Here is a 14258-nt window from a genome sequence, read left to right as displayed (position 1 = left end):
ACAGATTTCACTTGGTTTCCCAAATTAAGCACTGGGTAGTTGCAGTAACATGGTTGGAGAGCCCATGGCATACAGAGTTTGGGTGGAATATTACTTGAACCATCCCTCTGATTTGATCACAGCAAAAAACATTCCACTACCACTGCATTGGTTGACATGACTGACCAGTGGCTCAATGCTATGGATAATGGCAGGTATGTGGGTGTACTATTTTTAGGTTTCAGTGCATTGTTTCATTTGATTTAGTGGATCATGAAATACTTTTGATAAAATTATTGCATTATGGGTTTAGGGAGGCAGCATTGAATTGGGTACAGTAATATCTAACTAACAAATAGCCTTCCCTGTAGCTCAGTTGGTAGAGCATGGTGTTTGCAACGCATGGTGTTTGCAACGCCAGGGTTGTGGGTTCGATTTCCATGGGGGGCCAGCACAGAAAAAAAATGTATGAAGTTAAATGTATGCATTCACTACTGTAAGTCGCTCTGGATAAGAGCGTCTGCTAAATGACTAAAATGTAAATATAAAAACAGTTTACCTATATCAATGGGTCATTTTCTTCCCCTCATGCTTTAAATTGTGGAATACCGCAGGGCAGCTTCCTTGGGCCACTTCTTTACTTAACATATACCAACGACCTTCCTTATGTCTTATCTCAAGCTACTACATTTGCAGATGATACTACAATTTATACAGCAAGACAATCGGTTCAACAGGTACAACAAGCTCTACAAGTAGATATGGGAAATATCAGGGAGTAGGTTTCCTGGAACAAAGTTGTTTTGAATGCCAAGAAAACCAAGGTTATAAGTATGGGGGGAGTACAAATTGAGGAAGTGGCAGAAACCAAACTATTTGGAGTGCAGCTAGACAACTGCTTATCATGGTCGTCTCAAATAACTCATCTATGTAAAAAGGAAAAAAAAACATATGCATGCATGATCAGAAGGATCGCTAAATATTTACCGGGAAAGATTCTTAAGCAAATAACCCAAGCATTAATTGGGAGTCAGGTGAACTACTGTTCTGTGGTTTTGGAAAATGCATCAGCAAGTGAAATTAAGAGGCTGCAGATTGCACAGAATAAAGCAGCAATGATTGTTTTAAGGTGGAGATATGATTCTTCTGTTGTTGTTATGTACAATGCTCTTGGGTGGTCATTAATCAACAAGATAATACAAAATAAACATGTTTTTTTCCCCCATTTAAAATGGCCAAACTCCATTCTCAACAGTATTCAGTTGGTAAGAGACAGACAATACTAGGAATAGATTGTCCATCATCTACTGTATGTGTTATCCGGGCAGAAAAGAGAAGTGGGCAAAATAACATTTAGATTCAGAGCAATAAAGAAATGGAAGAATTTATCTGAGCAAACCAGAAACGTTTCAATATATGAATTCAAACAATACTTTAGAACCATTTAAATATAATAAATTGGAAGGTTGTGCAGGACCATGGTAGATGAAGGAACCAATCTATCTTTTCAGACTGTTAGAGTATTTATCTGGTCAATATGGCAGGGTATTATGTCTGCTGTTTGTAACAGTTTGTTATATGAAAAAATGTGATTGTATTATAAATTGTATTTTAATGTTCGAGGACTCTTGGAATGTTAGTCCGAATGAGGACTAAAAGAGATCCAAATCAAATCTCTGGTGTGTCTGTGGATTACATTCTTGGACATTTCTATCTCTGTGTTGTCTTCATTCTCAATGTCAGTGGGTGAGAGTGCTTTTCCGAGATCAGGAAGTGATGCTATTGTGCACTTTCTATTATTCTCTGTGAAGAAGACACATCTGGAGGTCATATAGTGGCCGAGCTATCCTGGTGATTTTCAATTTGATTGTAGAGATAAGGTTGATCCTCTGAGATACAGGGCCCCGCTCACTGAATGAATCTCCTGGGCAGAATAACAGACAGGGAATGTTATAGACCCTAAGTGGGTAAGGAAAAGGCTCAAAGCATGATTGTGTTTCCTCATGCAGCTCAACCTCTTGGACCCCTGGTATGTCCCTTGTAACAGAAGACACAACAGGAATGAAGCCGCTTTTTAGAAATAGTGAATACATTTTGCCTCTATATACTGTACCTTGAGTTAGTGAGCCCTTTGTAACAGAAAAAGGTGTGTGTGTGGGTGCATGTGTATTTGTGTAAGGTGGGTGCGTAATACTGTGTATGGGATTTAAACATTTTACCAGTTAACTCAATCCCCAAAGATATTGCCACGCATAGTCAACAATTGTAGGCTATTGTATCCAGCATTAGTGTATTGAGAGTTTGATGGGTAGTTTTTGAGAATTAGCCCTCAGTGAACGTTACCAGGCTCCTCCAGTATCATTGACATTCACTTTAGAGAAGTTCCATGCTTCATTTGAAAAAGTCAAAATGTCCGAATTGTCACTGTTGTTCTTCCTGTAGTGTATTCATCCAGCATGAAAATGTACACACATTGGCCTTCCCGCTGGCATTGTTATTCTAACACTCACAATCCCAACATGAGTCCCAAATGGCTCCCTTTTCCCTATTTAGTGCACTACTTTTGACCAGAGCCTTATGGACCCTGGTCAAAATTAGTCAACTATATAGGGAATAGGGTACCATTTTGGACGGAACCCCAGTCTCCTGAGGTTCAACACAATTCATTCCACTCTATTTACTTTCTCGGCAGCTGAGCAAATTCCAACAGTTAGCCTTTTTCGGAGGCGAACGTGAAACTAAAACTACAAATAAATCTCCAAAACTAGGCCAATATGTGCTGCTTACTTGCTATGTACACACTACAGAGCACATTTTGGTTATTTGTAAGCACAAATTAGCTCATAATTTGAGGAAGTCATCAGCTGGTACTAGGCACAGATGCTGAAAAAGCTATTAGTGTTAAGTGTCACCCGTGGCGGTAGTTTGTGCATCTCGTTTACGTGGGTGAGGTCTATTTTTTTTGACCTTACATGTAACCCCTGGATAACAAGACGTCATTCTCCTTCCATGTTCCATCTATTTACCTCCTAATGCCCTTGCTTCCCCTCTGCAGTGAAGAAAAAAACACCCATGATATTAAACCCCTCTCATATTCTTCCAGTTGGAGATGAGCCAGTAAACCATTTTGTGCTAAAAATAGTTTCCCTGATGAAGCACCTGCATGCAGGATCAGGATGCTGCTTCTACTGCTGCCTTGGCAGTTGCTGTCTCCTCCTGTGTTACTCTGCTGGGTATTCTCCCATGCAGCACGTCTGGCCCTCCCTCCCTCCTGTCCCCCCCTCCCCCCACCCCCCCTCCCCAGAAATGCTGCAATGCGTCTCCCATAGCCAAGAGTGGGTCAGTGTAACTCAGCCAGCGGCAACATAGCTAGCTAGCTTATCATCCCCATGGCAACAGCCAATGGGGTTTGCAGGCTGAAGCTAATGAGGCTTTTGCAATATTGTTGTTGTTTATGTGGCATGGAAGAGACTGTATATACGGGTTTAAGACATTTACATTGAGGAAATAGGATGGCGAGTGAGGGGACCTTGGAGGGAGGGGAAGCCTGTGTATGGCTCACAGTGTTAGTCTGCAGCTAATTGTGTTTGGCTAATGCTAGAAGCCTGGATGTTGCATTATCAGTGATCGGTTTCAGCCATGTTTCAGCCCCAGCGTTTTGGTCAGCCATGTTTTCATACAGCCCCAGCGTTTTGGTATTTTTGTTAATTGGCTTGTCTAATATGCGAAATTCACAGACAGCCCTGTCTGCCGTGATGCCGCTGTAGACTTGCAGTGCACCTTGGTAGTGTCCCTGTCAGACACTGTAGGAAGACTCATCTTATAGCAATAATAATAATAATAATAATAATCATCATCATCATCATCATCATCATCATCATCATTATTATCATAATAATAATACTCATAATAATACTAATACTACTACTAATAATAATAACAATAATGATGGGCCACAATACCGATGGCGTCTACGCTTCCAATAATATTAAAGCACGGTTGCAGAGGATCATTCTGATCCATGTTCTCTGGTTTTGCTTTCCAATGGCTTTGTACTGTCATTTGACTAAGTTACTCATCACTGCAGTACATTTCTAGCTATTTCCTTATCATGGAAAACATGAGGTCTCACATGTTAAACCGTTGGTCATGTTCCTTAATGGACCCTCAATGCTTAAGGCTTATCACATCACCACATAATACAATGTCTCCATTATAAGTGTAGTCTATTTTCACATGCTGCATTCGAAGCAATATTATAGTGAACAGCAGGGCGAACCCAGGTCGCTGGCGAGAAAGGCAAACACCCTACCCATTGCGTCATTAAGGTTAAGCCACTTGGTGGGAATTGTAACGTGGCTTATATAGCGAGGATCGCTACAATATTTAGTATTTCCACGCACAGAAATATTGTCGGAACTGCGACTACTGACTGCACTGTTTTAGTTGTTTTGTCATTCTTATCCCTGTGTTTTGTTGTGTTTGTTTCCTCTCCAGGACAGAGGACCCTGCAGTACAAGAGTGATGTCCTTGAGACAGTTGTGTTGGTGAACCCGTCAGAGGAAACTACTGCTTCAGAGGTAGGTGTGACCCAGACATACCTGACAACTGAGGGCTTTTGCCTTCACAGAAATCACCTTTATACACAAACTATGGTACGGTTGATGTTTCTCAATGGAAACCTTTTTTGAAAAGATACTGCTTACTGATGAGGTCAATCAACTGTGTTGATAATCCACTAATGTCATTTTTTCCACTATTTGTCCCTCTCCTCTTTCCGTCCAGATCCGCTCTCTGGTCACTGACTCTGCTGGACACAAGCTACTAGTCCTAAGTGGCCATTGCTCTGAGCAGGGAGGTGACATCACACTGCAGGGTGGAGCCTTCACCTGGAGACACTTCTCTGACATCATCTCTGATCCTGGAGTAAGATCAACTGTTCAGCAACACTTTACTATAAGTTGGTGTTACACTGTATAGACTAAACTGTGTAGTTACTCTGTTGTTATGTTGGTAGTATCCAGACTGGACTCTCTCAATCAATATTTGTGATTCTTTCATTTTAGGGAAGGGTTGATTCATTGAAATATGTTCTTGTTATATGCTCAAATAAAATATTGTTTTGATGAATTGGTATACATGCTATTAAAATATGTTTCTTTACATAAGCTATGCCTAACAGTATGTTTATGTTGTGTTGTGGTCCCACCTCCAGGTGACTGAGGTCCTGTCCAACTCAGCGTCGGACCAGCGGCCCAGGCTAACAGTATCGTGCCTGGGAGACGGGGGCTGGAGCTCACTGGGCCACAGCCAGGAGCAGCGGCACCTCCAAAACCTTCTGGAATACCGCCTAAACCCTGAGCCCACGCTTCCCGACATGGAGGGAGTAGCGGAGTTCACAGAGTACGTCTCGGAGACGGTGGACGTCCAGTCGCCCTTTGACAACCTGGAACCGCCCACCTCGGGTGGTTTCCTGAAGTTATCCAAGCCCTGCTGCTACATCTTCCCCGGAGGGAGGGGTGACTCTGCCCTGTTTGCCGTGAACGGATTCAACATCCTGGTGGATGGAGGGTCCGAACGTAGGTCCTGTTTCTGGAAGCTGGTCAGGCACTTGGACAGGATAGACTCAGTCCTGCTGACCCACATTGGGGCGGACAACCTCCCAGGCATCAACGGGCTGCTCCAGAGGAAGATTGCTGAGCAGGAGGAGGAGCAGTCCCAGGGATCTGGCGGCTCCAACACATATGGGGACTGGATGAAGAACCTGATCTCGCCCGAGCTCGGAGTGGTGTTCTTCAACGTCCCCGAGAAGCTACGAATGCCTGAGTCCACGCTAAAAGTCAAACGGAGCATCGAGGAGGCATCCCTCACACTGCAGTATCTCAACAAGCTTGGCATCAAGTCAGAACCCCTTTACAGGGTTGTCAGCAACACCATTGAGCCCATCACGCTTTTCCACAAGCTGGGCGTTGGTAAGCTAGACATGTACATTCTGAACCCTGTGAAGGAAAGCAAGGAGATGCAGTTCCTTATGCAGAAGTGGGCTGGGAACAGTAAGGCCAAGACTGGGATTGTGATGTCCAATGGCAAAGAAGGAGAAATATCAGTCCCTTACTTGACCTCAGTAACAGCTCTTATCGTATGGATCCCGCATAGTCCAACAGAGAAGATAGTCAGGGTGCTGTTCCCTGGAAATGCACCGCAGAACAAAATTTTGGAGGGGCTTGAAAAGCTGAAGCACCTGGACTTCCTGCGCTACCCAGTGGCCACTCAGAAAGACATATCCTCTGGGGCCCCGCCTCCAATCATAAAACAAACAAAGATGAGATCAAGAACAGAAAGCAAGGAGAGCCTGAAATCTTCCACCAAAACACAGTTGGCCTCAAAAGCCAGCAAGAATGAAGCTAAAGGGCAGGAAGAGGTGTCCAAGAATGACTCGGCTAAAGAGAACAAAATTGAAAAGAAAGAGGAGAAGAAGGTGAAGAGTGAGAGCGCCAAAGCTACCAAAGCCACCAAACAACAACAAAACAGTGAGGCAGCACCCGAAGCAGCCAAACTGGAGAGAAAGAAGCTGTCCAAGGAGAAAACACTGAGGAAACACTCCAAGGAACGACCATCTAAGATGGAGGAGAAAAAGGACAAAGAGAAGAAAGAGATTAGTAAAGTAAAGAAAGAGGACAACAAACGCGAAGTGAAGAAAGACGATACTGCTAAAAAAGAGGAGAAAAAAGAAACAAAAGCAGTGAAGGAGGAGAAAAAGAAGGATCTGAGTAAGCCAGAGCTGAGGAAGAGCACCAAACCAGACCTGAAACCCTTTACCCCAGAAGTCAGGAAAACCCTCCATAAGGCAAACAAGACACAGGCTAAACCCAAGACGGACAAGACTGACAAAAACATAACAGCAAAACCGGTCAAAGACAAAACAGCTGAGAAAAAGTCTGTCCCAAAGAAAGCCCCCCAAAAATCTGCTGCTGCTTTGGCAGACGGATCTGTTGTATCCTCTCCAGAAGACCTCACCAAGGACTTCGAAGCTTTAAAACGAGATGAGCTCTCGAAGCTAGGGAGGGAACCCATTCAGAATGATGTCATGTCTGGATGTCCAGCTTTCACAGACTCCAAACTCCCTGATGAGGGAATAACAACTAAATCCCCAGCCAATCTTGGAGAGAAGTTTGAGGATGAGGGTGCCGACATGGATGATGGTCATGATGATGATGAGGAGTACAACAAAGAGAGTGATGTACTAAAGAAAGGTGCAGATGTCAGGAAATGGCAGGACATTAAAAGAAATGCTGGCATGGATAGGAAATATGAGGAGGAAATGGAGCAATATGACGAATACTCTACTAAAGGAGACATGAATTCGAAGAAGAGTGTCAGCTCAGAAGAGGAGGGTGATGTTATCGAAAAAGCAGATCTGGAGGGAACTGAGGATTATGAGGATAAATACAACACAGAAAAAGATAAAAAAGAATGGGACACCAAGTCAACCGACTTTAAATCGTTTTCAACCGCAGTCGCCTCTGGACAAACCACTACCGCTGCCTCTGAGCAAGTGTCCTTCATCCAAGATGAGACTATTCCTGCTTATTCCGAAACGGAGCAGACCATCTCCGATGAGGAGATCCATGAAGAACCCGAGGACAGGATCCCACACCTCCGCTACGACGTTGCTTCCTGCGACATCACCGTTCCCGACGTTCCAGGATCCTTTGACTCTGTGTATGGTGTTAGGGAGATGAGAGCCTCGGATACGTCTGACGCCTCAGACTTCAAAGCCAAAGGCTTTGTGGGAAGACATGACCCAGTGTTGGCAGCCTATCCAAGCATCATCACAGCTCCGCTCGCCGAGGAAGAGCACATCTCCTCAGCCACGTCCATCACAGAGTACGACAAACTGTCCTCGTTCGCCACTTCCATGGCGGATGACCAGTCCATCGCATCGGTGACCGCCCCGCAGACAGAGACAGAGACAGGGAGGAGCTCTCTTCACCTGGACACGGTCAATAGCATCCCCTACCGCACCGAGGCCACCCACGGGAAGGACTACCTCCACTCGGCTGGAACCATCTCTCCCACCTCCTCCCTGGAGGAGGACAAGAACTTCAGTTCTCCTCCTTCAAAGGAGTACCAGCCTTTTGTTACCGAGATGGAGGCTGGGAGGAAGACCAAACCTGTCCATGAGGAGTATGACGAAGAGGAGGATGAAGACGAGGACCAGACTCCCAATGTTGATATCCCCTTGGGGAAACTCCAAGAGGGCTATGAGCAGGCGACGGCAGCCATGTTGCTCCAGGACAAGGATAAATCCCCCTCCACTGCCTTTGCGCCTCCTTCTCCTCCCTCTTTCTCCAGCGGGTTTAAGCCTAGTTCCATGTTTGAAGGTGAAGAGAGATGTCTTAGCCCAGACGACAGCACCGTGAAGCTGGCCTCACCCACCCAGTCGGTCCCCACCAGCAGTGGCTACTCCCCCACAGAGGAGAAGAAAAACAACAAAATGGACAAAACTGAAACTGAGCTCCAGAAAATGGGGCTCTCTGGTGACAAGACCCCCTTTGAAGAATCAGATGAGGATGACGATGATGACTATTATGAGAAAAGGGATCTCAAACCCTGTGTTAAAGCTAAGTATTTGGAACAGAAGGAGGGTAGGTTCTTGGACGATGAATCACCTCAAGAAGAGAAGCTGTCTGAGAGGGACAAAGGACTTGCAGAGGATGACATCAAGTCCAAGTATCTGCAGAATAAACCGGGGTCGACAGACAAGACACAGTTCTCTGGTTACATGGAGCAAACAACCAAACCCCAGATCATGCACTCCGACGAACAAGACGAGGTGGAGGAAGATGATGTTATTCAACCAAGTGGAACAGGGTCTAGAGCTTTATCAGTAGAGCAAAGTAAGTTGGACTCTGAAGATGACAAAAAGGATGCAACATTATCCAGAAAAAAGGACAATGTAACTTTGAAAGAGCCAGAGAAAAGTGTCCAGTTCAATCTGTATGATTTCCCGGAGCGAGAGAGTAGAGAGAAACGCTCAGAAGAAGAAATAAGACAGGACACTCCATATGTACACGGCAAGACTTTCTCTTACAGTGATATCTATGACAACAAAACCAGTTATCAGAAGGACCTGTCAGAAAAAATGGGGAAGGACAGTATGGAGATGGACACACAGAAAAAGGACTCCCCTTTCCCCTCAGACAAGGAGGGGTTCACTAGCTCTCATGGAAAAGATGTATCTTCCTCCTCCTCTTCCTCTTCCCCCTTTCCATGGCTCCATGGCTCTGAATCCATAGAGAAGATAAGTGAGCCACGTGGATACAGCAGAGAGAGCAGATTCCCATCCATGGCCGATAGACCAGAGGCTTCAACCACATCCTTATCATCAGAGAGAGACTCCTTCCCTTATAAAGTTCACAGTGATTACACCTATGTAACAGGTAGTGCTGCAGCCAAACCCTCTTCAATGAGCTACCATGACAAAGAGGTGGAACTGGAGATAGACATGAGGAAGCTAACAGCCAGGGATGAGGAAGACTACGATGATTATGATGATGAAGATGATGAAGAAGAGGATGAGGACGATGACGAGGAGGATGCTATTGACTCGGACATGGAGAAAGGTGCCAAAGAGAAATCGGAAAAGGAAGTCAAAAGTGCTTTCATCGATGGTGTGAGCTCAAAACAGCCCCAGTTTATGGTTTCCATGGCGGGCTATGGTTACAACAGTCAGGCAAAACCGACTTCACCAGACTGTGTGAGCTCAAAAGAGACAGATTTCACAGACTCCAAACTTCCTGATGAGGGGATAACAACTAAATCCCCAGCCAAACTTGGAGAGACGTTTGAGGACGAGGGTGCCGACATGGATGATGATGATGATGATGATGATGACGATGATGAGGAGTACAACAAAGAGAGGGATGTACTAAAGACATGTGCAGATGGTTACAATAGTCAGGCAAAGCCGACTTCACCAGACAGCTTGAGCTCGAAAGAGCCAGAGTTTATGGTTTCCATGGCGGGCTATGGTTACAGCAACCAGGCAAAGCTGACTTCACCAGACGGCATGAGCTCAAAAGAGACAGATTTCACAGACTCCAAACTTCCTGATGAGGGGATAACAACTAAATCCCCAGCCAAACTTGGAGAGAAGTTTGAGGACGAGGGTGCCGACATGGATGATGATGACGACGATGATGACGATGATGAGGAGTACAACAAAGAGCGGGACATACTAAAGAAAGGTGCAGATGGTTACAACAGCCAGGCAATGCCGATTTCACCAGACGGCATGAGCTCGAAAGAGCCAGAGTTTATGGTTTCCATGGCGGGCTACGGTTACAACAGCCAGGCAAAGCCGACTACGCCACCTTCTTCCACCACCTGCAAAGGTGACATGGGCGCCACAGCGTTCTCTGGGTACTCCTCTGGGTTTGATTATTCTTACGGTGGGGAGAAAGACACATTCCAGTCCAGCCAGATGAAGGACAAAGAGGGAAAAGACGACTATTTCCACAGCGAGAGAGCTGACGGTGGTAAGAAAACAGGAGACACAGTAGGAGTCTCATCAGGCTTCCACTACACCACCACCTCTGCCACGGCATACTCGTCCTCCTCTTCCTACAGCTACTCCTCCTCTACGTCCGGTCCGTCACTATCCACCAGCCGGCAGTTTGGCGAGGAGCTGGAGACCCCAGCCAACGCCTCCGACCACATCTTCAAACACGATGCAGACAGTGCCGGCTTCGAGTACTCCTCCTTTAAAGATGAACACGCCTCCTTTAAAGATGAACACGCCTCCTTTAAAGATGAACACGCCTCCTTTAAAGATGAACACGCCTCCTTTAAAGATGAACACGGCTCCTTTAAAGATGAACACGCCTCCTTTAAAGATGAACACTCCTCCTTTAAAGATGAACACTCCTCCTTTAAAGATGAACACTCCTCCTTTAAAGGCGAACACTCCCTGGCCATGGACTCCTCCCCCTTTTCCAGTTCCTGCGGGATGGTTAAGAACGAGTACCTGGAGGTTTCAGAGAAGCAGATGACGACGGCCACCACCGCAGAATCCACCTCCAGTCTGGCCCGCTTCTCTCCTCACAGCCCCTTTGAGGAGATCAAACCTTTCCACTCGCACTCCTCCGCTTCCTCCTTGGAAGACAAAAAGGAGCATGTTGCCTCGATGGAAGGAAGTGTTGTGAACAAAAGCCCCCAGTCGGACTGCTTCTATAAACCAGAATGGGCGGATGAGTCCAAGCTGCAGGCTACAGGGGGTTATGGGCCTTTCTCCCAGTCGCCCAAGGAGAAGGATGCCATCGCCACGGGTTTGTTTGGTGTCACCTCGTCCCCACGGCCCGACTCAACAGGCAAGCATTACTTTGAAAACTCTGACAGTAGTGAGGAAGAGGATGACGAGGAAGGTTACATGCGTGAGATGAGCCTGTCCTCCGAAAAACACGGCAGCAGCACCACCACCTCAGGTAAGATAGATGGCGCTGGTCTCCCTGATGTGCTCACCTCGTACATGCCCTCCTCTCTGCTGCCCACCAAGCCAGACACAGTCAATGGTCCCATGGAGGTCAGCAGCATGAGCTCCCCCATCAGTGCAGGGCCGGCAGCCAGCTGCGTGAGCCCAGGTCTGGGTACAGCTGAGGAGAAAAAGGTGAGGAGCTCCTATGAGTGGAACATGCAGAAGCCCCAGATGGACATGGTTCCTGGTGACTCCCCGCCTCATTACCGCCACGAGGACGAGTTTGAGGAGGAATGTGAAATGGAACCAGAGTGCCCCGCCCGCCCGCTCTCCCTCTCCTCCACTGATCACACCTTCAGCTCCCCCTTCTACACGGAGGCGTCGTGCCAAGGAGAAGCAGGAGGAAGAGATGATGATGATGAGGACAGCGACCCGGACCTCCCTCCTGAAATGGGCGCCACCTCCTACACGTCCTCCTCCAAAGCCTCCCCTGGCTACTCCTCCTCGGAGCACAGGCACCGCAAAGGAGACCTCTCGCCCTCCTTCATCAATCCCAGTATGCAACAGCAGTCCAGCGATGAGGAGGACGAGGAGCGGGGACGCAGGAGCGACCAATCGCAGGAAGGGGACGAACATGAGCTGTCAGTCAAGAAGAGAGCCAACAAACAGCCCCACCACCCCCACTTCCAGGGCGGCTCGGTCCCCCACGCTGGGACGGCTGGGCTGGGGTTAGCCAGAGAAGACACCCCCCCAACCTCCGTCAGCGAGTCTATACCGTCACAGTCAGATTCAGACGTTCCCCCAGGGACAAAGGAGTGCCCCTCCGTCACGGGCAACAGCAACATTGACTCGGACGAGGACACTGAGTACCTGCCTGTGGATAAGTTCTCCACCATGGGAGGGGGCCACCATCACTCCTCTTCCTCCTCCTCCTCCAGGATGAGCCCCCGTGACCCCCCTCCCGCCCCCCTAATGGACCCCTTCCCCAACCCCCCTCACCCCGACGTCTGCATGGTGGACCCCGACGCTCTGGCCAATGACCAGAACCAGGCCACCTCAGAGTCGCCCCCCAAGAAGGACCCCAAGACGAAAGGTGTGCGGAAGACAGGGAAACCCAAGTCTGCATCTCCGGCTCGCCGTAAGCCGTCCCCCATGCCAGTGAAGCAGTTGCCGTCCCCTCGCAGCGCCTCGCTGAAGAAGAAGGAGACAGAGAAGAGCTTGAGGATGTCCCATCTGTCAGACGGACAGGGCTCCAGAGACGATGACCTCTCCAGGTCCAGCTACAACGCCGGCAGGGTGGCGAACGGAGTTAAGAGCACCTCAGGTAACAAGGGTCCCCATTATACAGTATATTTATTCAACAATCGTATTATTATGTTATGCATAATATGACTAGTAGTGTACAGTACAGTGCATTACACATTGCACAACATAGCACAAACAGATCTGGGACCAGGCTAAGTCAAGGCTGCTAGGCTGTGGAAAGTGATTGAGGAAAGGAGGGGGGAGGGAGGAAATAAGCAGTTGGAGCAGAGTTTAAACCAGCGACCTTGTGGAAAGCATCAAATCGTATGGAAACGTCTGAGCACTGACTCCTTGTCCTTCCCCCTAGGCTCTCAGAGGTCCAGTTCCGTGGTTCCCCAAGGCCCTCCTATCTACGTAGACTTGGCCTACATCCCCAACCACTGCAGTGCTAAGAACGTGGACCAGGAGTTCTTCAAACGCGTCCGCTCTGCATACTACGTGGTGAGCGGGAACGATGTGGGCAATGACGAGCCCAGCCGAGTGGTCCTGGACTCTCTACTGGAGGGCAAGGCCCAGTGGGGATCCAACCTACAGGTAACAAATCACTACCATAGAATTAGATGGAGCTCAATCATTCAGTTGATGGATCAATACATCACCTGTGCATGACATTCACTCCCTATGCATCTTAACTAACTAACTAGCACACCTGACTACCTGTGGCGCTCAACTCAAACAGCGGAGTGTAGCCTACTGTAGCTCCTTGCAAAGTAATTCAAAGCATCTAATTTATCACTCAGGATGGAACCAGTGCTACTATTTCTGCTATGTAATGGTGTTGTTAAAACAATCAGACAACCCCATAGTAGAATAGTTGAACTATTTACCTAGACGGCTTGTTGTTGTGTGTTCTATGCGGGAGAAATATTCCTCTCGAGGTGCATTTAAGTTGCGAGAGCCATAGGGAGGGAAACGTATTCTGACAAGCAGTCAATGCACAACCATTGTTCATGCAAGCGTGGGGAAAACACTTCAGAAAGCAGTTTTGGCTTTTGTTTAAAGAGAGGGGAATCCCAGCTTTCCATTGCTGCCACATTTATTTCCCTACTCCCACAATTGCCCGTGTGGCATCACTTAAAAAATGCAGTTACAACCTGAGTTTCAAGCATGGTTTAAGCACAGCTGTGCAACAGAGCTCTTAAAGGGCGATGGCATACTTTGTAATAGAAACCAAGAAAAAAACATATTTTTCCAATTTAATAATAATGAATAATTATTAACATTAATTATAAATAATAAGAATAATATCAATCAGGATGTTGTGTCCAATGGGGTAAATACAGATGGATAAACCCCATGCTTCAACCTATGTATGTATAGACACTGCTGCATCAGTTGGGCCACAGGTGATAAAGCTTATTGTTAATAGCACATCTGATAATATCGACCAAGGCACAGGACCTTTTATAGGCCTGCAGATCAAGGGGACTGGAATTGGTCAAACTCGCAGTTTAATACATGTTCAAAATTATCCTCTTTCAATAAAAGCACGATGGTC

At 47.0% G+C, this 14258-nt stretch overlaps 1 protein-coding gene across 2 annotated transcripts in view; it reads left to right on the top strand.

Annotated features, from left to right (window-relative positions):
- The window catches only part of map1aa (microtubule-associated protein 1Aa), a 72397-nt gene that overhangs the window by 53254 nt on the left and 4885 nt on the right, over positions 1-14258 (top strand). For both annotated transcript variants that reach the window (XM_029768033.1, XM_029768034.1), the window contains 4 exons: positions 4477-4559; positions 4765-4905; positions 5195-12779; positions 13068-13294. In XM_029768033.1, the coding sequence (XP_029623893.1) occupies positions 4477-4559; positions 4765-4905; positions 5195-12779; positions 13068-13294 (8036 nt within the window). The remainder of the gene's footprint in view (positions 1-4476; positions 4560-4764; positions 4906-5194; positions 12780-13067; positions 13295-14258) is intronic.

Source organism: Salmo trutta, chromosome 12 (genome assembly GCF_901001165.1).
Source record: "Salmo trutta chromosome 12, fSalTru1.1, whole genome shotgun sequence".
Classification (NCBI taxonomy): domain Eukaryota; kingdom Metazoa; phylum Chordata; class Actinopteri; order Salmoniformes; family Salmonidae; genus Salmo; species Salmo trutta.
Note: the sequence above shows the minus strand (reverse complement) of the source record. Positions and strands in the feature narration are given on the sequence as shown.